Source organism: Dermacentor silvarum, chromosome 6 (assembly GCF_013339745.2).
Source record: "Dermacentor silvarum isolate Dsil-2018 chromosome 6, BIME_Dsil_1.4, whole genome shotgun sequence".
Classification (NCBI taxonomy): domain Eukaryota; kingdom Metazoa; phylum Arthropoda; class Arachnida; order Ixodida; family Ixodidae; genus Dermacentor; species Dermacentor silvarum.
Window position 1 is genome coordinate 169,626,203 of NC_051159.1, and position 27,895 is coordinate 169,654,097.

Here is a 27,895-nt window from a genome sequence, read left to right on the forward strand (position 1 = left end):
CAGCTGGCATACGAAACAGCTCACGAGGAAGCGCGGTTTCACCCGTCGAGGGCGCTCTGTTGAGCCCTTCCGTTCGGGGTTTTTTTCCAAGGCGCACTCGAGCGAAGAAGCAAAGGTTGTTGTCTGAGAATTATACATGGCGCTCTGCTCACTATGCATGTGGAGCCTCGCGGCGGTGCTCGTTGTCGGGGTTAATTTCGTGCCCCCTGTATACAGTTCAAATTCGGAACCCATTGTGAGCACCAGCTCGGGTCTTGTGGTAGGAAAGCGAATGAAGGTGAAGGAAAAAAATGTGGACGCATTCCTTGGAATGCCATACGCCGCAGCTCCTACCGGGCACCTGCGTTTCGAAAGGCCGCAACCGCCCGCATCCTGGAACGGAACGTACAGGGCCACAAAGATGTCGTCTCCTTGCTGGCAGACTACGTTGCGCTTCGTCGACGGCGCGCCACTCGACTACTACTCGAGTGCTTCCGAAGATTGCCTTTACGTAAATGTCTGGAGACAGTCTTCAATTTGCTCTGATTCGACCGGATGTGACGCCAGGAGACCCGTGATCGTGTTCATCCATGGCGGTGGATTCACCTGGGGCGACTCGGCGCTGTTCGTTTACAATATGGCGAACTTTGCCTCCCTGTCCGACGTCGTGTGCGTCACGTTCAACTACAGGCTTAGCATCCTGGGCTTCCTGTCCCTGGAGAGACCAGAGCTTCCAGGAAACTTGGGCCTTTGGGACCAGAACCTAGTACTGAAATGGGTGCGCGCAAATATCGCAAGCTTCGGTGGTGACCCGGAAGAAGTGACACTGATGGGGCAAAGCGCCGGTGGTATTAGTGTGGGTCTTCACGCTGTGTCCCCGCATAGCCAAGACCTGTTCAAGCGAGCCGTCATGATGAGTGGTGCACCGCTGTCGATGATTCTCGGCTCTTCGCACAGTGGTGAAGGGAAGTTCGTACACATCGTAAGTACCTTGGGCTGTTACGACGTCAAAAGAACTCTGGACGACCAGCTTAGTGACGCAGTGGCGTGCTTAAAAGGATTAGACGCCCGTTTTATCTTCCAGACACTGGAAGGTCAAGATCCTATGGTACAAGTGTTCGTGCCTACGTTCGGCGACGATTTTATCCCTAAGAGCCCATTTTCAGAAGGTACATGGAAGAAGATTCCCATCGAGAAGATTGTGCTCGGAAATGTGTTAAACGAGGGAACACTGATTTTGGATAATATACAATACGCATCTCCGGGATTGCGTGCGATACTGTCTACAGATTACAGACTTGCCATTACACTGGCTATGCAGCCCATGTTCGGCATATCCATCTCACAGGCGAGGCACATTGTCGAAGCGTACTTTGGAGATCCGGAAATTGAGCATACTCCGGACCAAGTGAGAAATGTATTCAGCGAGCTGCTGGGAGATGCTGTATTTGATTGCCCCATTCAACTTATGAGCGAATTAACGTCTCAGCAAGGAATAGACACCTATCGTTATTTATTCGCTCACCGCGGTTCGTACAGCTTTTGGCCGGAGTGGATGGGCGTCACTCACTCAGAAGAAACTATGTACGTACTCGGATCGCTCCCATTCTTGAACGACACTTCCAACAAGATCGAAGCAATGACCGAAGTAGGAGCTGAGATCTTGTTGTCGAAGAACTACACGACTGAAGAAGAGAAGATGATGGAACATATCGTCAGCGCTGTTTTCTCCTTTGCCAAGGCCGGGTGAGTTGTGGTTGTACATTTACTCAACTAACAAAACAGTTATATACAATTGATTGATTGATTGATTTTCTTGGCATTTATAAACTGTATTTGTCAAAATCAGGGAGAGCTGGGCAGTTTATTTGTCAGTTTATTCGATAAATGTTTTCGCTTTGGGGCACGATTTCTTAGTTTTGAGGCAGACTACGGCGCTTCATTCCAAATTTTGCCTCAAATCCTGGTCCGGAGTAAACTGTACAAGTACTCCTTGGCAATTATTGTTTAAGCAGGTCATGAGTCTCGGCCTGCTTCACCAGTGCGCAGATTTTTCGGCATAAGAGCTCGGTTATATGATGCGCGAGCTGATTCTCTGACCTTGGTATTGCGGAACAAGTCAAGCTGTCTTTATTCTCCCCACGCACTGCCCTTCTTTCTCCGCAATTTCGTGTTTTCTTGTCACGCAACCTACATTCTGAGCATGGAAACTTCTCAAAGAGACTAAAAGTTGAGAAAGCTCAAATGGCTTAATTTCTTGGCCAGAAAAGGTGCAAAAAACACATGAAGACGACGTGAAAAAGCGATACACAGGTCTATGTCTATGTGTCTGTGTGTGTTTTTTTTCTCGCCGTCTCTGTGTCTTTCTTGCAGCGATCTTCTGCCATGAAAACTACTTTCACAAACAGTGGAGAATTTCACATTTGTAGGCAATCGTCACTGCTTAAGTAGTTATATTATGATAACAGCCGCGGGGTTTGAAAGTTTTCCGTATTTTTTTTTTCATACCGAGAATTAACATTGATCGGAGTAAAATTTTCCGAACCAGTCACAGGCTAATGCGGCGCTAGGCACCATGTTATGGTACACATATGTGACAAGTGGCATAGAGGTTACCTAATAATGACTTTGGTAGTGTTTCTTTAGAAAAACTTTGCCTCCGGGCCCTGAACAAAACAACGAAAACATTGAAGGCCACGCGGCTGTTACCACTACTTAACACAAAAGTTCTGTGGCTACTTTAATTGTGAAAAAGTGCACTACTGCAAAAGTTAGTCTTCTTAGTGTAAGAACATGAAAAACATTCGAAGGTGTAAGTTAAAAAAGATAGCAAACACTACAGTTATACTAAATGGGTTGTACCTTATGGTTCACAAAAACATTGAACCTATAGTTAAGAACTAAATGTGCAAATTAATTGTCTTATATTTAGCGGCCAGACGTTAGTTGAAGAAGACACTAAGAGCATGGTTACATTTCACTCTCAGTGAATGACGAGAAATCTAGGTGATGGTAGTAACAAAATACCGAGAACTTTAATATTTAGCCCTTGCAGCTTTCAGTTATACATACAAAGTGTTGCATCCCATAATGACATCGGCAACTATCAAAAAGTTGAGGCTACTAATACAGGCCATCGGTGTGTCCTACGTTTGCACCACTACGAGGTCTGTTAGAAAAGCATCCGAGCTTATTTTTTTGGTGAACACCTGATGTATATGAAAGAAGCGCGCTTGCATCAGCAAACCTTGAACCTTCGTGCGCATGCGCGAATTTTTTCCCGCCTGCCGATAGCGTCAGTCGCTGGGACGCAGCGTTTGAGTGCGGTAGTGCACAGTGCTCTCGCCGCTTTTTTTATTGCAAGAAAAGTGGCGAAGCAACTGGAGTAGCGCTGCTGCATCAAATTTTGTCAAAAACTGGGTGACAGCCAACTGGAAACCATTCGGAAGATTCAGACGGCTTTCGGTGACGATGCTATGGGCAGCACACAAATTAAGGAGTGGTACATTCGGTTTCAAGACGACCGCACATCGGTGGAGAACGAGCCACGCTCCGCGTCAGCCATCAACATGCTGAAATGACCAGGTCATTGCCGAAGTGAACGCTGTGGTGATGCGGGACCGTCGTGTGACTATCTGAGAAATTGCGGAAGAGGTCGGCATCAGCACTTTTTCTGTACATTCCATTATGACCGAAGATTTAGCCATGAAGAGAGTTGCGGTGAAATTCGTGCCGAAGCTGCTCACGGTGGAAGCAAAAGCAAGTTCGTCTTGAAGTCTCACAGGACATGCATTCCACAAACAGTAACCCCCACTTCATGAACACCATAATCACTGGTAACGAGTCTTGGGTGTAGGGGTACGACCTGGAAACCAAATCCCAGTCATCACAGTGGAAGCATTTCCACGCCATCAAGACCAAAGAAGGCCCGCCAAGTGCGCAGCAACGTGAAAGTGATGCTGACTGCTTTCTTTGACTCCCGCGATGCGGTACACCATGAGTACGCACCACAGAGTCAAACAATCACCAAAGAGTATTACAGAGATGTCCTCCGTCACCTACGTGATGCTGTGCGGCGCAAGAGACCGGAGTTGTGGTCAACAGGAAATTGGCGCATCCGTCACGACAATGCTCCTGCACATTCCTCGCACTTGATTCAGACGTTTTTGGCGAAAAACCAGACTCCTGTAGTTCAACAGGCTTCTTACTTTCCTGATATGGCCCCCTGCGACTTCTGGCTGCTTCCGAAAATCAAGAGGCCATTGAAAGGAGCGCAATTTCTGACAAGCGAGTACATTATGGCTGCAGCGACAGCTGAGCTAAACTCCATTCCGAAAGAGGCCTTCTCGGAGCCAGCTGTCGAAGAAGCAGACGACGAACGCACGAGTAGCGGTGCGAGCGCGTCTCTGTGACATGTGCTATCACGCACGCACTATAGACACACCTTTAGTAAGGCAGAACCGTGGAGCTGCCGTGGCTTCAGGGAAGCGTGCACGCCGGAGGCCCGGGATGCGATGCTAACCCGGAGCAAATAAATGCTACCGGTCAATGTGATAACCTCCTCACAACAGAGGCACACGTTATTGAAGGATTTTAGTCCCTAATTTCGCGACCTATGCGAATGGGTGCACTTTATTGCGTTCTCTTTGGCGTGGAAAGCCTGAGCCAGCTCTCGTGTCAACTGATCATTGAGCTTGAACAATATCAACGGCATTCTTTATAGTGTAGGCGAACGTTCGCGTAAAAAAATGTTAAGCAGCGAATGCTCATCCATGCTCTAATTCTGACATTTGTGCAACGCTCAATCAATTTGCAACGTTCTCTCAATTTGGGCTATATGTACTTTTAGAACACGATAACGGTGTGAAGCTGTAACGCATCATTCAGGAACTAGGGACGAAAGCGCGATGTGTGTGTGTGTGTGTGTGTGTGTGTGTGTGTGTGTGTGTGTGTGTGTGTGCGTGTGTGTATGTATGTTTGTATGTATATATATACATGGTGTTTCATTTTAGCTGCACCAAATTTTCTAAAAATTGCCTGTGGCAGACAGCACAATTATAATCCTTGATCTAAACTACTCGATGAGGCGGCCATTACTTCCACGAAAATCAAAACGCCTAATTGAATAATTAACATAATTACGCAAATTAGCTTTCTAATTATTTCTTTTACGGCATAGGTTTTAATCCACGAATTATAGCGGCTGAGTTTACAAAGCGTATGCACTTAGAACGAATTCTCAGGACTGAACCAGTTTCGAGATATTAATTTTGAATGTGTCCGACGAAATGCTTGAGCGATCCACTTGATTTTGTGCTTCAATGCACAAAACAGCGTTTTCCTTAAAAAAGTTAACTGGAACGCCCATGCATTAATTTTGTGCTTCAATGCATAAAGCAACGTTTTCTTAAGAACCTAACTGGAACGCCAATGCATTTCTCCGCAAAGTTCGGGAATTAATATCTCGAAACTGGTATCATCCCGGGAATTCGTTCCAAATGGGTCCGCCTTGCGAACTCCACGGCTACAATGTGTAAGTTGCAATATGGGCCATCACGGTATTAGTTAAAAACTTAATTAGTGAATGTCTGTTAATTATTCGATTATGCATTTCAATTTCTTGTGGAAGTAATGTCCGCCTCTTCGAGTAGACCAGCTCATGAACTAGAATTGTGCTATCTGCCACAGGCAACCTTTAAGAATTTTTGAAAGTGTTCGCTGAAACACCCTGTGTATATATATACGCTACCACTAGTGATGTTTTTCTGGCAATGGTTCTTTTACACGTCTTTACGGCACACAAGTCCTTCAGCAGCTTTTTCCCCCCGTAATTTCCGATCGTTTTTCGGAAACCATTGACTTAGCGTTTTTGTAGAGCTCCATTCCATGCAGCAACTATTAATGCTTAGCAAGCTTGTTTGCAGCCAGGCTCTAAGGATGTTTAGTGGCTATTGCTCCGTTTGTTAATGGCAATTAGTGATCTCGTATTTAAAACTTATTCTTTGTCCCTTATAGTTAGCTGTCTTTTTTTCGACTAGTCAGTACAGCCATGGCACCTAATTATACAGAAATAAATATTCCCGCTGAAAATACGCATACGCGTCCCCATTTGACTTTTCGATATTTGATTCAATATTCTATTCGATATTTGATTCAATATTCCATTTGATATTCGATAATTACCGTTCATATTCTTTTTGTATTGGAAAAATTGGATATTCGCCCACCTTTTCGCGTTTTCGTTTAGGAAAAAGAAATAAGCGAATAAATAGGGCTTTTACAGCGAAGCCGTCTGTGGCTAGCTGATTTGTCTGTCGCATGTATGCCATCATCATCATCATCATCATCATCATCATCATCATCATCATCATCATCATGCCTCGAGCTTTCGTCGTCTTCTTCCACAGCTGGCTCCGTTGCCGCTCATCATTCCAGCGTAGAATTTCACTTCTGTCGTCGTAATGGGGAAGCCACGTTTACGGGTGTATGAGCCATTGCTTAAGCGGGTATGTCTTATGTAATGGACACATTTAATTTTGAAGAATCGTAAGTGGCAATGCGACAACAGCAGACTGCGGGCATACCGTCAGCGACGTCGTTTTCTCCGGTCGCAGCCGAACGTGTTACACGTGTAACCTCATTAAGAAACACAAATACGTAACCAATAATTGAGAAGGACTTTAATGAAGCATTGGGATTAACCCAATGATAAACGCCAGGGTCACACGTTTCAGCTTCGCTGGTTAACCACCTGTACAAAGTTGCTTGGACGGTGCTTTTTAATTTGTAATTGCTTGGAGCAGTCAGTAAGTCAGTCTGCGATTCCGTGCCAAATAGAGTGCCTATACTCTACTGTGATACTCATATGATACAATGCCATGTTTTCTCTTCCTGATACGCCGTCATATGAAGCTAAACAACCATTTAGTATCCGCTCTATTCACATATCAGAGGTGCATTCAACACATTAAATGCTCGTGCTTATTTGCGCTTTGACACAGATAAAACGTGTGTTGACTAAAGTTAATTTAACTGCAGAAGAATCGAGAGTTAGGCGAGTTGGGACATTTTTGAAAGACTATAAACGATGGACGATGGACGGCAGTGCCCGTTTTGTTTAGCTCAATATGCGTTCTCTTTTTTACGCCGATTCTAGGATTCGGCAAAGTTTATTTAGAACTTACATGTTTTAGGGCGTAGGCACCGCTAAGGCACGGAAAGTATAGCTACAGAATTTTCACCGATATTCCACGCAGGCCGCATACTATTCTACAGCGATTTGTCTTGAAAAGCATGCGTCTCGTCAGTTGTGAGAAAAAGTGTTATGAAAATAAATATTCATGACTACTGAGTGATTGCTAGATCGTATCATCCATGGGAATCCTTCACCAAGACGCGAACAAGCTCGCAAGGGGTTTTCAGCTCGTCTAATGCCTAAGGCAGTGGGGGACATCTTTTTTTTTAATTGAGTACTTTACAAATCGAATCATTCGTTCCGATGTGCAATATTGCAGCTATATACGCTTGCACTGACGCGGCGATGCAGCGATGAGACTCTATCGCTTCGCGTTTATTGATAAACACGGTACTTATAGATATTTATTTTTGACGTCTTTCTCGCGTATTATTGCTGACAAACGAAATATAGAGAGCAAAGTATAAGTAAAACAATTCCTACAAGAAATAGCTGGAGTGGAAATTCGCTGAGCTGACTTCACCAGTTGCCACATCCAGTCGTCAAACACGTTGAAGGCCCCACATTAGCAAGCGCACAAAGCGAAATCATTTCGAGATCGAAAGATCGCTTTTAATTAGTTCTAACATGCTTGACTTTGCTGCGCCGACAGGTTATCTTATCAGAGGCACCATTTTGAACATGTAGAATAGTTAGGTTACTTCTATATACTGTTAAAATACAACTTCATTCTAGGCTCCCGCACAAAAAGAACCAACATTATGTATACCCCTGCATCACTATACCGCCTTTCTTTATATCACCTTTCGGTATTGCACTCTTGTAACGAATCTATGCTGGGTCGACAGTACAAATAAATAAATAAATAAATAAATAAATAAATAAATAAATAAATAAATAAATAAATAAATAAATAAATAAATAAATAAATAAATAAATAAATAAATAAATAAATAAATAAATAAATAAATAAATAAATAAATAAATAAATAAATAAATAAATAAATAAATAAATAAATAAATAAATAAATAAATAAATAAATAAATAAATAAATAAATAAAATGTTTCTGCTAGACACGAAAGTGAGCATATTGGCAATAAAGAAGATAAACAATCATTTTTAAGTATTAGCGCTATGCAGTGGAAATGACAAAGAAAGAAAACCTCTTAGCTTCGGCTTGTGCAAGCCTTCGTCGTATCACGAATAACTTCCGCTATTCCATACGCACTACTCAACGCGACCGAATTCAAGAAAATCAACACAATGATCAGAAAGGCATATAAGCAGGCGATGGGCCTGCCGATCAGTACTTCCACAGAACGCCTACTACGACTAGGAGTGCACAACACGGCCGAGGAGCTGATCGAGGCATATTCACCCAGCCAGCGAACAAGGTTGGCGGTTACGGAAGTGGGGAGGTTCATCCTCTTGTGCCTGGGGCTCTCTGCCCCGCTCAGCCATCCGCCGCCTCAGACTGTGAGCTTACCCCATGTCATTCGAAGCAAAATCACCGTACCCCCCCCCCCCCCCCCCTCTACCTAGCAACCGGCAACCAGTGCACCACGCACAGCGAAGGGTGGCCCGGGCCATACACAAGCAATTTTGGGAGTCAACCCTCGATCTTCAGCCTACACGGATGCGGGTTCTTACCCCAGACGCGCAGCTACAACAAACACCGTTATCGTCAACAAAGAACATCGGAGCAGCGTTTCGCTCACCCGAAACAATCCGCTTCAAGCCGAGGAAGCGGCCATACCCCTCGCGCTCTCCCAAACACAGGTTGAAATCATAGTGACCGACAACCAACAGGCGTGCCGTAACTTCGCTAGCGGCAGAATTCGTGCCACTACACTCAAGATCATCAATCAAAAGCCGCCAACGAGATCAGTCATGATCATCTGGGTGACAGCTCACCACGGCATTCCTGGCAACGAGATCGCCAACCACGTGGTTCGAGATTTGACCCACCGTGCAGACGCCGAGGAATCTGAACCCGAGCACATGCACCGTCTAGTCTCGTACGAACATCCACTCTTTCCTTCCTTCCTTCTCCGCAATGCCGCCTCAGTTCAGAGCCCGGGTCCCTCAGGCACAAAGCAGCGGGTTGCAGACAGGCACGACTAAATCCTCCGAACCCTTATTACACCAACGAGCTTTGGGAGAGAGCCTTGGCCAGCTCCGACCTCGAGGATCAGCAACGACTGATTGCGAGGGCCCAGGACGCGACCCGAGCTCAAGGCATTCTGGAATGAGGAGGCCTCTCCAAAGCTTCATTTACCTAATAAAGATGTTTATTCTCTCTCTCTCTCTCTTAGCTCTGTCCTTTGCGATCTTTCCGATTTGTCGCGCCGACTTATTAAATAGAGTTTACCCATAAAATGGGCGAAATTCTCCTTCCCTAATGTAAACGCACAAGACTGAAAATGCACAATGCTCGAATAAGCAGGTAATGATACAATCTCTCTGTGGGAGCCATAGCCGGGACAATGACAGAGAATGTGTTCGATTGTTTTATCGCTGCCTCAACTATCACGGTCAGCACAATCAGCCGTTCCTATGGTGCAAGAAAACGCATTCGCAAAAGATACTCCAATTAAGCCACAGTCGGCAGGGAACAGTAGCCTCGATTCGGGATAGTCTCGATGGAATGCGTAGTCGGAGGGATGGGTCCAGGCGGTGCAGTCGAGTATGCCGCATGTTCCTGGCATGAACCTGGCATGTTGCTCATGGATCGTGTGGCATCCCGCGCGAGTATTCGAAGCTTTGTTGCTCTATCGGTTCTTGATAGCGGGATGAGTTGGAACGCGTCGACGACCGGTCGCTTTCTGGGCAGACGATCTTAGAGGGCCGGCTAATGTGGTCTTCACACCAGAAGGCGACGAAGGCTCTACTGAAGTTCATCCTGTCAAGCGACCTGTTTGAATGACTGACAGGATGTCTATGTACGTAGACGTACAGCACAAGACATGGGACGAGATACTCCCTTACGTAACGTTTGCCGATAACACTGCTACGCAAAAAACAACATGTGTCACGCCATTTTACCTCGTTTGCGAGCGTGAAGTGCAGACTCTGTTAGAAGCAATGCTGCCGTGCGACGACATCGATCATCTGAATCTCGCCCAAGATGCCTAACTTTTCGTGCAACGCGTGGAAGAAGCTCGTCAGCTTGCCCGAGTGCACATAAAGAAACAACAGAGCATCGATGCGCACCGTTACAATCTCCGCCATCGGCAAGTCGAGTTCCAACCTGGTGACCAAGTCTTGGTCTGGACTCCCGTGCGCCGAAAAGGACTATCTGAAAAGCTTTTGAGTCGCTACTTCGGACCTTACAGAGTGTTGCAGCAAATTAGGGACGTGAATTACGAAGTCCTTCCTGACGGAAGCCAGCCTTCCCGACATCGACAACCGCAATCTGAGATTGTGCATGTTGTGCGGTTGAAACCGTACTATAGCCCCTAATATCCGACGTTTTCAGTCGCTTAGGTTAAATTTGGTTGTTTCTCGTCCCCTCAGTACCTTGTGACTACATCGCACACCACAGTGATTGTGACTACAGCCTATGTGTTCGTCCTAGGCCATCTCGGCGCTCTCACGTCAAGCCTATGTATGTTTTCCTTCTTTTCTTTTTTGAAGAGGGGGTAATGCCACATGGTGTGGCACAGCAAGGGGACTGAAGAAGAAGAGAACGAGGTTCGTCTCGGCATCGCGCGTCGACGCTTTCGCTTCCCTGGATCCTCATTCAGCGTGTATTCTACAACAGGGTATACACGACAAAATGATCCAAACCGGTCTTTTTGTTTGCTCGACAAAGCTAGCGTGCAATGTATAATCAACGTGAGCGTACTTAATTGCAAACAGGAACAACTATGCCAGCGCAATTTACATGGAAGCCTGGCAGGCTGCCATTCTGCAAATGCATAAAAACACGGGATGCATCTTCAACCATCGTCTGCGTCTATAATCAGGAGCTCGGTACTTCTGACGTTATAAGTAACATACACATTGCTTCACGAGCCGAGCATGCTGCTGTACGATGTCTGGGTAGGCTTGATCTAATCGTGATCTGAGGTGCTCACATAATTGCAGTTATTGTAAGAGGCAGTCAGCCAGTTCAGGATCTTCTTACAGTTTGTTGTCTAGAAGTGCATAGACACCTCAGGTCTGCTGTTAACAAGTCACCTATAAAGTAATACACATTTTGCAGAGACTAACATTCCCGCAATTTTGATCCTATGACGTCATACCCCTCTTTATCGTGAAGGCGCAGCTGTATCAGTGCGCTTGCGCACCTGCGATGCTCACTTAGCTCAAGAGCACTCATGTCGTACCAGTTGATAGGACAAAAAAAAAAGAATTAAGTCTAAAAACTACATGCTTTCGTATTCTAGAATGTATTCTCTATAAATGACAGCATGCCTTCCGAAAAGATGCCAAGAAAGTGGTTTAAAAGTACCCTGTGAATTCCATTTAGCCGATCGTCCCAGTGACGCAGAACATTTTAACGAACGCGTTGCTTTCATGCTCTCCATCCTGGGGCGTACAGTTATGAGAGCGTATCAGCTGTCAGTGCTCTCATGATTTACAGACGTGTAAGCACATAGGACCTTCCAAGAGCACCGTACATTTTTTTTATTATTATACGTATATAAGGAGATGTCGCGCCCCTCTTGCAGGCATCAACTGCTCCTCTGCTCCGACACGTGAATACTAAAAAGAATGAGAAGCACAAAAAAAAAAAAAAAAAAAAACACGCACTCAGGAATGAGCCCACAGTGATGTTAAAAACCACTTAAGGAATAATTGAGGAGGCTATGCGAGCAGTTCGTAAACGCCCACTTTCACAAAACGAGTAACCAGTCACGGTGACCTACCCCCGTATTCAAAATGCATTTTAACTTGAAGCCCCTGCTTGACTTGGTTTAAGTGCATGACGCCACTCGTGAACGCACCGAAAGAAACGCAATGAGCGTCTTGGGCAGATTCATGCCAGGCTTATATAAATCAAGTCAAACATGGGCGTCAAGTTTAGGTGAATTTCTCAATATGGGAGTTATACTCCATCTCACAAGTTGGTTTCAGCACTGCCGAAGGTACGGGGCGTACACAGGCAATGTCCTTGCGAAGTGGTATATTGTTCCGGGCGTACCTGGCTCATTATTGGCTACACTAGAGAGTATTATTTTTGCTCGCTACCTGATACGGTACAGCGATACTTGACATGTTAGGACCTTTACGCATGCACGTCGTATACTGAGAATTACTGTGGCAGTTACCGCCGGTAACCTTAAGAGCCACCCTAACCGTGGCAACATGGCAACGCCCATAGAGCGCCGACCACCCGCTTCGATCCAAATTCGAGCTTGTTATTGGCTCTTCGCCCTGCCAACAAGAAACAAGTGGCATTATCCGTCATCGCTAAGCCTCATCTCAAGCTGAGGTCAAATCATTAGGTCTGTGTCAACTTCTATGTCAGTGCTCCCACAGAACCTCTGCACAGAAGGCTATATTTAAGCTGCTGAGTTCCCTGAGGTGAGATCTATGGGCCTACATAACTAACTTTGAGAACGCTGCCAGCTACCACTAGATTGAGCATGAGATTTACTTAGTTTGTGTTCCTCTCTGTATTCCTTTCCATACCTTTAACTCTTCTTCCCCAACAGAGTAGCCAACCAGAACTACCACTGGTTAACTTTCCGACATTTCTATACACCCTCTATATACGCACAAAAACAAGCGACGACAGCTGTAGTTTAAAGCCGGGGCTTTTCATGCAAGGTAGCTCAAGTACTGAAATTAGTAATCAAACGCCCGTTTTTGCACACACTGCTACGCTGAAGCCCCAGCAGGTAGAAACATCTGTCGAACACTCGTCAGTGTCGTCGAAAGCCTATGCCACTCTGGCTTAAGCTCGTGTTTATGACTCATGCCGATGACTCAACGCTATTTATGCACTGTATAATAAGTCATCTCCTCCGTCCTGCTAGTCGTAGGAACAGCCGTCTCCAACAAGTTTGCACCAGGTGCCATTATGTTCCCACAGCCACCAATACTTTGAGCAACAATCTTTCCGACGAGCCTCAGTTGCATCGGAGGCCGCGTCGTGCGATGTCTCTCCTGCTGAAGAGTTCTCAGTTCACTTAAGTAGCGATTTGGTTTAAGAAATAATAACATAAACTTGAAAGACGTCGCAGCGAATTGTCCTTTCTAGTAAATGAAACAATGACAGATGAACCGTTCTTGTAAACTGAGAGCAATTTATAACTTTGCTGAACGACGAAGCTGAAGTAGATTTTACCTTAATACCGTATTTGTTTCAATGGTGACGTGCGATGCGATGGTTTCATGTCATTACTCTAGGCACAGCTGCTCTGCTCATATAAGTGGTTGGGGAAACCAGGAGAACGGTCAGTTATTTTACCCGTCATGCTCGTAGCTTGAAACTGAGTTTAACGGTGCACAAGTGAAAAATAAATGCGGTAATAAATTTGTTCAGTGGTGTTTTTATGCTTACAAAAATCACCGACAATTACGACACTCCCTAATGCAAACTTTAGGCGCAGCTGTTTAAGTGTTTTGAATTCGCTATATATTGTGGCAAAGAATTTGGTTCTGAACGACAGGGTCCTCTCGGCGGCGGCGCTGAGCCTCTGATCGGGAAACTCGTTTAGCAGCTGCGGATGACGAAGCACTTCCACCTGTTGCGTCGCTCATTGTTCAGAAAGAACTGGCTGACACTATCTTGCATTATAATTATACTATCACGTGGTAGTGACAATAAATAGCGGCACAGTGTTGAAACTGTGAGTTACAAATTTAACTCTTTATTGGGCGAACTTGTGCCCAGCAAAACCACTAACACTCAAGCACAACCATAGAGGCGAGCAAAGTCGGCGATCGTCGAAAATCTGATCTGCGGATCAAGCGCGTCGGCTTTTATACACGATTCGTCGAAGGTTGCAGCGTAATCACTGGTGCCCTCGTGACTTCCACAAAGTACGACACAATTCGCGTCACGCATACAATCAGTTTACAAAAAGCTTTGGTGACAGGAGCCAACGGATAGAACTATCGATAACATTCGAGAAACTCCTGATACATGCAGGCGCGTCGTGGGATAACGTTTAACATTTGTTAGCCGGTGAAAAGCAGTCACCGAAGAAAGATGAAGAAGTGAACAGACGACGGGCGGTACTCTGGCGCCATCTCGTAGCGATCGTCGCAGAACACGTGTTGCGCTGCACTACACTTGTCATGTTTTCGCCATACCCTCCTCTTCGCGCTCTCTTCGCTATCGCCGCCTTTCATTCCCCGCTGCGCTCCGCGTTGCTCTTTCGTCCTTCGCTGCTGTGCTCGTTCGCTCCTCTTACACCGACGCTCGCCGCACGAACTGGCGCCTAGGAGCTGCGCTCTAAAACTTGTCCGTCATGTTCTTATGACAAGAACATGTTGAAGTATAGGTGCGAGGCGACAACATGCTCTAACAATGCGAACGTTCCCCACTCACTGGAATGCCTCCTCGCTATTAAGCAAGTTTTCTTCAGCGATTGATTTTAAGATTTCAGATATTCATCGAAGCAGAGCAGCAGTGCATCGACCAGAAGTAAACTTTTGCAGATTCACAACAAGAAAATTGGTCAACTTAAGAGATGTGCCGAAACAACACTTTGCCCTTGTCGGTCTTTGAGTTTGGCTTCCTTTAACTTTATTACACCTGGAACCGTAATTAAACACATTGAGGGCTGCCTAGAAATGATCGCCGTTTCACTAAAGAAGATGTATTTTTGTGTGCCAAAGTCGCTAACTTTTTCCCCTTTAAGCTGGCAGGTGGTCAATTCTTGGTGGTATTTCTGTGCAAGCTGCAAATGATAAATTATGATCATAGGTTGCCGTCTTCTAAGATGTCTGGCCCAACAGACTGCAAATGTAGGCTTTGGATGTAAAAGTTTCGAGGCGAGATAATGCCACATCAGATCGCAGTTGGCAACGGATACGACCTGAATGGCGTGGTCGTAAGTGGCCCAAGGACGATTATTTAGTCGGTAGTACTCGTTTTACGAGGAGGAATTTTCCTGTCTAAGAAGTACCGATGACAACTCACGTGGACAGCGCGTGTTTCCGGGACCGGATATAATTTTCTCTAAACCGGGAAAAGTGGGAATTTCGTTTGAGTAACAGAATCCTACTTACAGCGTTAAAACAGCGCAAATGACACAAGGCAACAAAAATAGTGCACACCGCAAGAGCTTTCAGCCGTCTTATAATCTTTTTTACTACGTCAATGTTTCACTAACTGGCCCGCACCTCTGCTCAACTAAATTGTTTCTTGCAGCGAATGTCGCAAGTCCATTAGAAGTATTAACAAGTAATCAGCTAATGTTTGTGGCCTATTCACACTGGTGATCGAACAACCGAGCGGCTGACCCAAAACACTCGCTTTTCGACTAAGGCTACATCCCCAGACGATCCGACCAATTTGGTCACGCGACCTCCCTGGGCCGCCAGTGTGAATGAGCCCTGCTGCTCAGACTGCAATCACTACTCACACTGCGATTCCGGCACCGCCTAATGCAAAGCGTGCTGTCTATCTTTAAGGAATTATCCATTTTCATTCTGCTTCGAGATATCTATCATGAACATACATGCATACGCATGAATCCTGTTCTAAGAGCGCAGCACCTAGGATGCATATCCGAAGCATAGTCACAGCTCTCGGAACGGTGACGGCGGTAATGTTCAACCGTGCTCACGCGTTCACGAGTATAAATAAACATTACTTTTGGTTTCCACCCCTCTAAGAATGAACAACGCATGTATTCTTCTCTAAGGGAGACTCATGTTCCTGTAGCGTAGACAAATACACGTGCTGAAATAATTACAGTTGGCTAACGGAAATCTTCCTTTGCCCTTGCAGCTAATCAAGTAATCCACTTCATGAACTCACTTGATTCAATAACCTCAGATAGTCGCAGTTACTGCTTCCGTGCAGCTCCATGCGCGGTAACTCAGGCCTGCGGAGTGATTATTCCTGGCGAAGACGCTCGGACTGATTTCTTTATCTACATTAACGCGAACATCGTTCACTGCGAACGCGGGCATCTTGGGAGACCAGGCAGACTACTTGGAGTCAAGTAACTGAAACCACACCGAAGCCCAAAGAGCCCACGAACGCTCTTTTGTCCAATGCATCTGGCTTAGTTTATGGCACCATTGACGAACAGACCGAGGAAAAAAAAAGAACCAGTAGCGCTCAGAGCAAGAACTATAGATGAAAGCTTTTGGCAATGCTTCAGCTTTCAACCAGGAAACGATTGCCACAGGCTGAGCCTTATTAAAACATGCACGTTCTTCCAGGCCGATAGCTCAAGGTCTGAGTGAATAAGCAATTTGACAACAAACCTTTCAGAAAAGAAAGGGGCAAGTGCGTGCGCGGCTAATCTTGCAAGAAACGCGTACTTGCCCACGATAAAGTGCTCTTCGCCACTCACGACTACTATAGTGTGCACTCAGTACGTGAACGAGTCGGTGCGAACGACTCCCTATCGTCCCGACCATGAAATCCGTCACTTTCGCAGTTGTCTGGCGGGAAATATGCCCAATTAATGCATTAATCGCGAAGACGTCTGTTCTCTTTTTGTTCACAGTGACGGCGTTGGCAAGTGATGCACCTGTCATTCGAATCGACTCGGGACTTGTCACCGGCCAGAGAATTGAGGTTGGCGGAAAGCAACTCTACGCTTATCTCGGAATACCTTACGCGCAACCTCCCATTGGTGACTATCGCTTCCGAAAGCCAGAACGTATTGCTCATTGGGAGGGTGTGTACAACGCCTCGAGCAAGCCCAAGCCCTGCCGTCAGCTTCCAATACCTCTGGTAGGAAGGCTATCACTGAACTACTCCGGATCGTCAGAGGACTGTCTTTACATGAACGTTTGGACGCCTTCATCTGCGTGCCTAAATAGTAAGACGGAGAACTGCAAGAAGAAGCTTCCGGTAGTCGTCTTTATTCATGGTGGTGGTTTCCAGTGGGGTGACTCAGCCCTCTTCCTCCACGATCCGGCCAATTCCGTTGCCCTGTCAGGCATTGTGTACGTGACTTTCAACTACCGCGTGGGTCTTCATGGATTCCTCTCTCTCGAGATCCCAGAGTTGCCCGGAAACGTTGGCCTTTGGGACCAGAACCTCGCCCTGAAATGGGTGCGCAAGAATATAGCCGCTTTTGGTGGCAACCCTGACGAAATCACTGTAGACGGCCAGAGCGCTGGCTCCATATCGGCGGCTCTTCAAGCTGCCTCCCCACATAGTAAGGGGCTGTTCCAAAGATTAATTCTGCAAAGCGGATTGCCCATGAGCCTTGCTATGGGTGAATACTTTAGGGGAAAAGGTAAATTCATCAGCATAGCCGGGTTTCTTGGTTGCTATGACTCGAAGAGAACGCTCGACGAGCAGCTCACTGAATCTATCGGCTGCCTGCGCCGTATGGAACCCGCGGAACTGATAACGAAACTCGAGTCGCTTGACCTCGTGCAGCAGACCTTCGCGCCCAACGACAACGACGAATTCTTGCCTTTCTCAGTTGCCTCTTCGGAACCATGGAGTAACCTAAATGTCAAGGAGCTGATTATTGGAACAACGGAGAATGAGGCTGGGATCTTCTTCCATCTCGCTATCATGACATTCCCAGAACTGGTGGAGATCCTAATGACAGAGTACAGGACGGTGTGCACAATTGTTATAACTCAGGCACTCGGGCTTCCCATGATGCAAGCGCGCAGTATAGTGAGCGCTTATTTCGGTGACGGCGACGACGACATCAGCTACGAAGAGCTCCGAGACATTGTAAGTCAGATGATTGGCGATGTACTCTTTGACTGCCCTGCGCAGCTGTTTGCGGACACAACGTCTAAAAGTGGCGTCAAGACGTATAGGTATGTGTTCGCGCACAAGGGATCCCACAGCATCTTCCCTAAATGGATGGGTGTAACGCATGGTGAGGACGTGCTGTACACTCTCGGCTCGCTTCCTTTTCTTAAAGACAAGAGCCGATATACCGACCCTTTCGGTGACATTGGCAAGAGATTCCTGGCAACCCAGGACTACACCGCCGAAGACGAGGGCTTCATGAAAGAAGTCGTTAGCGCCTGGAATTCCTTTGCGAGTACAGGGTGAGAAAGATCATTGACCAGAAATACGTAACGTCGCTTTGTTATTCTACTGTCACACTACTCGTATCCTAGCTAACATTGTAATACCGCGAATTAACCTTTTTTTATTTCCTTATTAGCTACCGATCACATTCTTGCTAATTATAGTAGCTGTTCAGTATTTTCGACGCTGATAAGCGCACGTCATGTGAATTACATTATTAGAGAAACGCCGGAACAAATTATAAGCGACAAGAAGCACGACTGCTTTCAGTACAGAATTATCCATATGCATTCAGCTTCATTCGTACTTAGGTTTATGCAATGTTTACTTTGTGCTGCACTTAAACTTCCCCTTACCTTCGAAAGAGCTGGTAATTTGTAAGCATAAAACAGATCATTACGTTACTAACATAACGAACAAAAATAATGATGACAATAATATTCTGAAAGTGAAGGAGGAGAAGCAGTAAAAAAGTATGCTGAACATATGGCAGACACAATGCACTGTAATTAGGAGGGGGCTGCGCCGAATATTCATGGTCACTATATGCAATGCCCACATTGCGTATCTTTATGGTATAGAGTTTTTCAAAAATAACTCGACAGCGTCATGAACGTGTCAGTAGCGTTGAAGGACTGACAAGTTTCTGCAGCATTTTACTGCGATAAGAATTGTACGGACACTCAAGGCGTGTTCGCGCCACTGACGGTGCCAACGTCGTCGTCGTGCAATCACGGCACCAATGGCGCACATGCGCCTCACGCGTGGAAGGTTAGATGGCCTCCAGTGACTCAAGAGAGGCACAGCGCTATTTTGTCATAAACATTTGAAAGGATTTGTGATAACATTTTGCTTTAAATAATTAAGTACGCGAAAACATTTTTGATGTGGCGGATTAGAAACAAGCACAGCAGGGGTTCTTTCAATGAGAGCAACTGCAACCTAGCTGCGCAACAATGGCGCGTGATCTGATGTTCTCTTGTTTTTGCTGATGTTCAGTTTTCTTTTGTACCTGTACGCATATCTAGCTACATGAAACCAACTGCATGAATAGTTACATTTTGACGAGAAATGGGCCTTGATATTAAGCATAACTATATAACTGTTTTTCTTTTTTATCTTCGTAATTCATTTTCAATGAGCATAAAACACATTTCAGGCACTTTAGTCTCGGGTGCATTTGCACCATAATATAAAAAGTAAAACTTCAAGCGGCAATAGGGGCTTGTTACTCATAAGTTGTTGCTAGACACACGCTGTTGCTAGACGCGCGCTGTAACACAATGTACCAGGAGAAAAAATGTGACGAACTCAGAAAGTACGAATAACCGTTTCGTTTCAGAACGAACAGGCGTGCCTGTGCAGAAATCTTGTGTATGTGTCAGAAATTATCTTTCACGTGTGTCTATAGATGCACCACTGCTCCTTCTGAGATAATAACTTTAAAAACTTGTTAAAGCCTTCGTGTGCATCATTGGGAGCCTTCTTCGTAGTGTTCTGTGTTCTGAACAGCACGTTAGTAAGTCAAAGGTGTGATAATGAATCACTGAGACACGTGAATATATTCAAGTTTATGCTGTTAGATATCTGTCCTGTGCTTTCTTAGCGCGGCATTCCATTGGATGGTATTTTCCTTTTTTTTCTTTCCTTCTTTTTACTACCTACACGCGCTAAGTTTGCTATTTTTATTATCTATCATGATGATGCTTTGAGAGTGCGACTTCTATGCATGCGCCGCGCCGTCTACTGCTACGCAGTGAACGCCAACTATTTCGGTTTATCGACTCTTGCAGCTTCTTAATGAAGCAATGCTTGCAATTCTGAGTACGCATAATCATTTGCAGCACCGAAGGTTACCCAGGTAGTTATGCATACTTTACTAGCTTGGCTGTGCCCACATTTGCGCATATTTTATGCTTGTTTGCACCTCTCGGGCACTCTAATGTTCTCACTTCGATCTGCAGGAAACCGGTCATTCCTCATCTGAATGTCGACTGGCCTGAGTACACAATGGGAAATCCCCAAATGCTGGTGCTGAAGCCCAACAACTACACCATCGTTCAAGATACCAAGCGAGAACGGTGCAAGCTTTGGAAACCAGTCCTCTACAAAAGGTAAATAAAATAACAGGAATATCCAAACATAAATAGAAATTAACTCTTGCTCGAGATGAGAGTGATTAGCGCTTTCTATTTAACAGTGGGGCGCAACATATAGTGAAGAGCCGCGCCCTTGTAAATAGAACGCGCGTGCGCGGAATCAGCTACCGGCTTCGCTAAGCGAAAACATTCTTCTTTTCCCACACAGAATAAACTGGCGATAGTCGCGGAATACTAACTACGAAATGCTTCAAAGCAAAGCTTTCTAGGTTAACCCTCTCGTGTTTAACTGACCCTGGCTGCTGGTGCTGCTGCTGTTGTCTGGCCGAGTAGCTCACACGCAGGGGAGCACTCATAACGAATCGACTTATATTTAGCCCTATCTGTGCTAGCCGTGCAGATTTGCCGATAGCCGGCTCTGTTCTCTACGACATTGCGCAATGAAACAGCAAACGGTACCGAAATATTCTCACTGCAACAAATACACGCCTTCAAGCGTATAGTTCCTTTATTAAAGCACCGCTTTCTGCGCCTTTTTTCAGTGTTTTAGTGCTTCTGCTCGGCCAGCTCCTTTCCGAGTACCCCTTGCAAGAATAATGCAAGCTATTCAATGAAATGTTAACAGACTTTCTATTGAAGGCAACATAACGTCACTAGAAACGCAACATAAAGTTTATAATGATTTCTGTAAGGGAAGATGCACCGGCCTTTCAGGTAGTGCTATAGTAAACTGGGCTGATCACGGAGATGGCGTGATGAGAAGTGGGCCTATCCAAGAGATAGTGTGATACGCGGTCGCGTGGATAACGTGGGTCACGTGGTGTGAGTTTCCGCGTCTTGTTCATTTGCCGGACAGGCACGAAAAAGCAATGCTGCAAAACGCGTTGCAGAAGATGAACAGCTTTGTAGCATTATAACTGCCATTTTAATTAAAGCTTCACTTCAAATAGGTACAAAATGTGTGTTGAATCTGCATGATTTTTAGTTGACAGAAGTAACAAGTTAATTTGGTAGCCAGTGTTATAACTTTCTCAAAGTAGAAGTTGGCGACTATTCTAATATTTTTAATGAATTCGTAACAAGTCAACCAAACACCAAATATTTGCTCAGGCCTTCAGTATTCGTATTAAACGAAAGCATTCCTTTACAAAATTTGCATTGTTGACAACATGTACTAGCCTGTTACGAGAATAAAAATTACTGCATTTTAGTGGCCCTCTTGCACACTGCCTCCAATAAATGTGGGCCGCGACCTTTCTATCCCTTAAGCTTCTACACTATATAGTATTAAGTCCTTAAGTTAGGACTTAGATATATTTAATAGTACTAAATAAATCGGAGCACGGACTAAACTTACATAGAGGGTATAAAAAGCTGCATCGTCAGCACTTGCTATGCTATTTTTCGAATAAGAAATTTTACAGCTCGGACAGTATGAGGGTGTGGCCAAGTACAAAATTTTACTCAACATCTGCAAGCAAAGTATGCAACTTTAATTAACGTGAGTAATCTATCCTTTGTTTCAGTGACGACTCCCTGAAGGCCGAAAAGGCACCAGCGCTAAGCCTACCAAACCAAGTATGCGCACGTCCACGAAGAAAAAGATATCGGGCCTTGGCAAAGAGAACATCGTGTCCGCGTCTCCAGCGATGATCCACTCATCTAGCGTGCTCACATCCATGTCTTTAACGTGTTTGTTAATCTGCTTTTTGGACGCAAGGATTTTCCACAACTGAAGGCCGTGGTGGATATTTCGCTGATGCACTTGAAAGACCTATGAATGTGTTCTTCTGTTATTTTTTTGTTTTTTTTTGTTTGTGTTTTTGTCTCTGAGAATGACAGCCGACACAATGATCGTGGCTGGGGTCAAGGGCAAGTTGTCGACTGCGCGAAAAATGCAAGGCAATCTCACTCAGAGGTCAGAGGAAATGTCTCGTCCTTTATTTTTAATTTTTAATTTTTTCATTTGAAAATTTTCAAAAATCACCTTTACTAGATAATGCAGTTATAATGCTTAATTAAATTACTTTGGTTCTTGGGTTTCACGTTCCAAAATCACGATATGATAATGGGGCAAGTCGTAGTAATAGGGCACTCCAGATTAATTTCAACCACCTGGGGCCTTTAACGTGCTCCTAAATCTGTACACTAGCGTTGATGCATTTCGCGCTCATCGAAATGCGGCCGCCGCTGCAGGGATTGAGCTCGCGACCTTGAGTTCAGCCATTGCCGCTAAGACACCATGGCGGAAAATTATAATCCTTCAGTTGCACTACTTAAAGAGGCGGCAATCTCTATCGAAACGCAATATCAAATAATTAGCAATGTCTCTCTGGTCAACTTTTTAACTGATCCCATTAGGGTATATTTTGCAACTTACCAATTGAAGCAGGTGAGTTCTCAAGGCACATACACTTGGAACGAATTATAAAACTAGCAATAGTTATGAGCCGCCGTCAAATTTAAGGTTATATGAATCGTTATTCCTTTTACGTTTTTAACAAAGCACTTTTTTATGCATTGCAGGAGAAAGAATAACTAGAACACCGATGCATTTCGTCGTACGCTAGCGGAACACAATTCCCGAAGTTGATGGCATTATCAGAATTGGTTCCAAGGGGATATATGTCTTTAGAACTCACCGGCTGCTATTTGTAAATCGCGATACATGCCGTAAAATATTTAGCAAAAAGTTAATAAATAATTTTTTGTTAATAATTGAACTGCGGATGTTGATTTCGCGTGCAAATAATGTCGGCCTCTTCAAGTTATCCTGCTGATAAAGTAGAATTGTGCTTCTTGTGCTTCTGAATTCTGCCACAGGCGATTTCTAAACATTCTGCTACGTCTAACAACAGCAGCAACGATGGCGACGATGACGACAACATAGACACTGTATATAACTAGGGTGTAAAACTGTATCATGCGGTAACTTGAGTGTTATTCGGTAATTAGAGCCCATTCAAAGCTACGTGCACACTTCATGGGCAGTTATCTTGGAAGTCAGTCGCTTTTTGCAATCTCTACAGAATTTGTCTAGCGCCTGCTGATGTAGGGATGTTGGGATCAGGTAAGTAAGTAGCTGTAGATAACAAGAAAAAATTACAAAAAACGAGAAAAAACGCTGTTTATTGATATTTTCCCTTTACAAAAGAGTGTGTCTACTCTCGACTTGATGAAATTCTTATCGCAAATCACGGAATGGCAACGTGGGCTGGAACAGGCAACGTCAAAACAACATCGTAGAACTTAACTTTCACGCACCGGGAGGCAACAAGGTGATGTTGAAAAACAAATAATACAAGCAAACTTTATCATGACATGGATGATGTGATAACGGCATGAACTGAACGAACCAGTCTGTACTGCGCATGTTCCGCGATAGTACCACTACAAGCAAGTCAGTGATAAGCCACCCACCTCGCCTATACTCCTGTGTTTTGTGGCTGATGGTGTGAAGTCCAGTAATGCTGATGTTCAAATCCTTGAACCAGTCACGCCCAAGCAGTGTGCTACCTTCGTTCCTTACAACGAGAAGCGGCAGTTTGAAGTCCTGCTCCTTAAACTTCACTGGAACGATAGCCTTTTCCGATGACGTGTAGTCCTTCCTTGGTCCAAGTTAGGAGCTGGGTGTCTGCTTCTTCAAGCTGAACGCTTGTTGCGACCTTCAGTTTCCTGAACAATTTTTCGCTGATAATTGACCTGGCTGCTCCGGAATCAAATTCCATCGGTACCGTTTCTTCCGCCAATGCTTACTGCAACCATAAACTTGGGACAACCGGTGGTTACTTGGCTAATACTTCGCAAGTCATCATATTCGGTTTGCGCTGAACTTGCGCTACCTTCCAGCTGGTGGTTTAGCTGCCCACCTTTTTTCTTCCGACACGCCTTGGCTATGTGGCCTTTGCGGAACAGTTCAAGCATACTGCGTTTTTAAACTTGCAGCGATAACCAGCGTGGTTGCCTAAGCACCGGAAACACAGTCGTTCCGACTGTGCGCCTGAAGCCTTTTCATCTTGCCCTTTTATCAGACGTTGCGTGTCCACTTTGGCTGTGATATCTGGGCTTTCGCGACGCTGACTGCCGATAGCTCTTTGATGTTTTGTAGCAGACTCGGCTGTGATTGCCAGGTCGTAGGCTGTCGCAAAGGTCAGGTTCTTCTCCGCCAACAGGCGCTGCTGCACTGTGCTGTCGGAAATTCCGAAAACTAATCGGTCCCTGAGCATTATGCCAAGCGGGAGCTGCTTGTCGCTGAATCCGCAGTTCTCGGATAGCTTGCGTAAGGCTGTAACGTAGTCAGCCACACTCTCACCGTCGTGCTGATCTCGTTTGGAGAACACATACCTCGAGTACAGCTCGGAGGGCTTCGGATTGATGCGATTCTTCACAGCTTCTACAATGGACTGATAGTCCGCGTTAGGCGGCCTAGGCGGCTTTACGAGGGTAGCTATCAGGGAGTAGGTCTCCTCCCCACAGCAACTCAGCAATGCTGCCCTCTTTTCGGTGTCTTCGGTGAGCTTGTTGGCTGCGCAGCATAACTCAATACGCTCAACGTAATCTTCCCATGAAGAGTTGCTGTTAAGGTGAAACTCACCGAGGCGAACGCCGATGGCCATCTTGCCGGAACCGCCCCTGCCGCGTCGTTCTGTCACCACGCATGTTGCGCTGGTCTTTGATATTATCTGCTTATGAATACAAGCTGGAGTATAGAAAGACGCAAGATCATGGAAATGCTGACTGTCTTAGCAGGCTTCCAATACCCGGAGACCGGCCGGAGATCGAGCCGCCTAGGCGACGTCCTTATGCTGGAAGCAGTTGAGTACCCGCCTGTGAGTGCAAAAGACATCGCATAAGCCACTCAGCGCGATCCTTGTCTGTCCCGTGTGAAGGAATGGGTCATGTCCGGCTGGCCTGAACAAGGTGTGCCTCCAGAGTATGCCGCCTATCAGGTGAGGCGCAAAGAGTTGTCACTTCACCGCGACTGCCTCTTGTGGGGTAACAGGGTGATACTGCCAGACGAACTAAGAAAAAAAGTTCTCTGCATTCTCCATGCAAACCATCCTGGCATTACGGCCATGAAGGCTCTGGCAAGATCATTTGTGTGGTGGCCGAAGATGGATGCCCAGATCGAAGATCTTGTTCGTCATTGTAAACCATGCCAAACAAACAGGCAAAGCGAACCTAAGACGCCTGTCCACTTCTGGACGAAGCCCGAACGGCCATGGAGCAGAGTTCATTTAGATTTTGCAGGGCCAGTTCAGGGTGTTTTCTTTCTTGTTGTCGTGGACGCGTTATCAAACTGGGCCGAGATTGAAATCATGCCATCGCTTCACTCGTCAGTGGTGATCGATAAACTCCGTCGCATGTTTGCTTCGTACGGACTACCGGAGTTGGTCGTTTCTGATAATGGTACAGCGTTTTCAAGCCAAGAAATGCAGTCTTTCTTGAAGCGAAACGGTGTCCGCTACATGTATACAGCCCCATAGCATCCCGCAAGCAACGGAAGAGCCGAGCGCATGGTTCGGGAGCTGAAGTGTGCACTTCGAAAACAGAGCCAAGGTACAGTGACCTGTAAAGTGTCGCGTTTTTTATTCAAGCAGCACTCCACGCCACACACGGAAACGGGGAAAACGCCAGCAGAACTCATGCTGGGAAGGAGCTTCCGTTCTGCCCTGTCAAGCATGCAGCCCGACGCCAACGACGCAGGGTGTACGAGACAGCCAAGGTCGACATTCCAACGTGGTGATCCTGTGTACGTGCGGAACTTCTCTCGTGGTCCAAAGTGGGTATCCGGGCACGTGGTAAGGTGTTTAGGCCACGCCATATACGAAGTGCGGACTGCGGACGGTTCGATACACAGACGTCATCGGGACCACGTGCGCAGAGCATGGAAAACTACTCCACCAGACATCACTGACCCTCAATTCATGTTTCCAGCAACGCCAGCTATAAGGCCAGCAGCTACCGGGCCGACATCGACTGTACCGGAAACAGCGCAAGCGTGCCGCCGCTCTACTCGTGCACGACGACCTTATGCTCCGTTATGGCATCGACTGCTAGGGGGAAGGGATGTGATAACGGCATGAACTGAACGAACCAGTCTGTACTGCGCATGTTCCGCGATAGTACCACTACAAGCAAGTCATCGATAAGCCACCCACCTCGCCTACATATACTCCTGTGTTTTGTGCAATAAAGTCTTCTTGCAAAGGCTGCTGTGTCGTCTACCCATCGGTTATTACAGATAACTTTCTGTCAGATCTTTTATTTAGTAAAGCGCGCAATATACAATAAAAAAGCCAATGTCTTTCTCGCGTGCGACTTACGCATCCACCCACGCAGCAATTCGCCGGCGTGCCGAACTGGCATGGCGGACGCACACAAAACGAAAGAAACTATGGGGGCACCTAAGCAATTCTTATGATGTGTAAATGCGAGAGAATTACTTGTCGCTGAGTGTGTCACTTAGTTATGTCGCTGAATTTAGTGTTGCGGCGAAATGTTGCTGAGTTTAGTGGTGCTGCGTTATGTTTCCGAGTGTAATGTTGCTGCTTATGAGGTCGACGACAAACCGGCCATATTGCGATCTGCCAGCCGAGTTTTATTTGCGGAGTTCTCATTAAAGTAGTGTTTCACGCACACATTGCGTTGAGTGTTCTTTCTCGATGACACCACTCCTTAGCGCGATGACACCACATTGCCGAGCGATGACAGTACTTCTCCGAGCGGCACCATGGTGCTGACACTACGTTTCTTTATCGGATTCGTAGGCGAACTCAACCTCATACTCTGGGGGGATGTCGTAGTCGTCGCTCGACGGCGCGTTTGCATCTTATTCGTCGCCTTGGGCTCCGGCAACGGCGTCTGCGGGCCCCCGACAACGCGAAAGGCTGAGCGAGCGACTGCAGTTCGCCGTGCTCGCTCCGAAGTAAATGTTTTCACCACCACCACCGCAGCCGCTCGCTCTGCCATCTAGTGAATCGCCCGCCAGGCAGAGTAAAACCACGTGCACAGGCTCGAACATAATCATCACTGCCACCTATTGCATTGGTGGTGCCATGCAACCGTAGTTCAGTGGTTAGCGCGCTCGGCTACTGAGCGGTAACAGTGGCGGTGGGGCAAATGATCGAATCCTTACACTTTAGACGACCGAACGATAATTAATTCGTGCAGATTGCGAGCCTGTAAAGAATGTTTTGTTGATTCAATATGAAACAAGTTACAGAAAAAAAACAGTTCCTAATTTTCTAAAACACCTTCAAGCGCAGCAGGACCAGTATGCGGCGAATGGTGCTGTGAAGGTCCAGATTTTGTAAGCAATACAAAGGAAAGTAATCTGAACAAGTGGTACAGCAACAAATTCAACGAAGCACGCACTGCAGGTGTGTAGATGTGTGTAACAAACAGTAGACTACAGGATTTTACTTGAGTTGTCAGCAATCGTGCAAGGTGTGAAACTTCTACAGTTTGC

The 27,895-nt window shown here is 45.9% G+C and overlaps 3 protein-coding genes across 4 annotated transcripts in view; 2 read left to right on the forward strand and 1 right to left on the reverse strand.

Annotated features, from left to right (window-relative positions):
• The window catches only part of LOC119456382 (acetylcholinesterase-like), a 228,478-nt gene that overhangs the window by 168,068 nt on the left and 32,515 nt on the right, over positions 1–27,895 (reverse strand). The gene's annotated exons all lie outside the window — the stretch shown is intronic.
• Positions 12–27,063, forward strand: LOC119457040 (acetylcholinesterase-1-like). 2 transcript variants are annotated; one of them, XM_049669798.1, is made up of 3 exons: positions 12–1,725; positions 20,290–20,439; positions 21,951–27,063. In XM_049669798.1, the coding sequence occupies exons 1-3, from the start codon at positions 137–139 to the stop codon at positions 22,075–22,077; spliced, it is 1,866 nt and encodes a 621-aa protein (XP_049525755.1). In that variant the 5' UTR covers positions 12–136; the 3' UTR covers positions 22,078–27,063. The 2 variants fall into 2 exon arrangements, with proteins under 2 accessions (XP_049525755.1, XP_037574794.2); XM_037718866.2 differs by lacking the exon at positions 12–1,725 and adding an exon at positions 16,573–18,342.
• Positions 25,149–27,895, forward strand: part of LOC119457041 (uncharacterized) — a 36,252-nt gene continuing 33,505 nt past the window's right edge. Inside the window, exons 1-3 of the mRNA XM_049669188.1 lie at positions 25,149–25,253; positions 25,314–25,373; positions 26,025–26,206. Coding sequence (XP_049525145.1) covers positions 25,149–25,253; positions 25,314–25,373; positions 26,025–26,206 — 347 coding nt within the window. The remainder of the gene's footprint in view (positions 25,254–25,313; positions 25,374–26,024; positions 26,207–27,895) is intronic.

Excerpts from the sequence above, each read along its gene's own strand:
- LOC119457040 (XM_037718866.2), top strand. The coding sequence starts at position 16,730 with ATGAAATCCGTCACTTTCGCAGTTGTCTGGCGGGAAATATGCCCAATT. Across the intron at positions 18,343-20,289 it reads AATTCCTTTGCGAGTACAGG|GAAACCGGTCATTCCTCATC; the intron begins GTGAGAAAGATC and ends TTCGATCTGCAG. Across the intron at positions 20,440-21,950 it reads AAACCAGTCCTCTACAAAAG|TGACGACTCCCTGAAGGCCG; the intron begins GTAAATAAAATA and ends CCTTTGTTTCAG.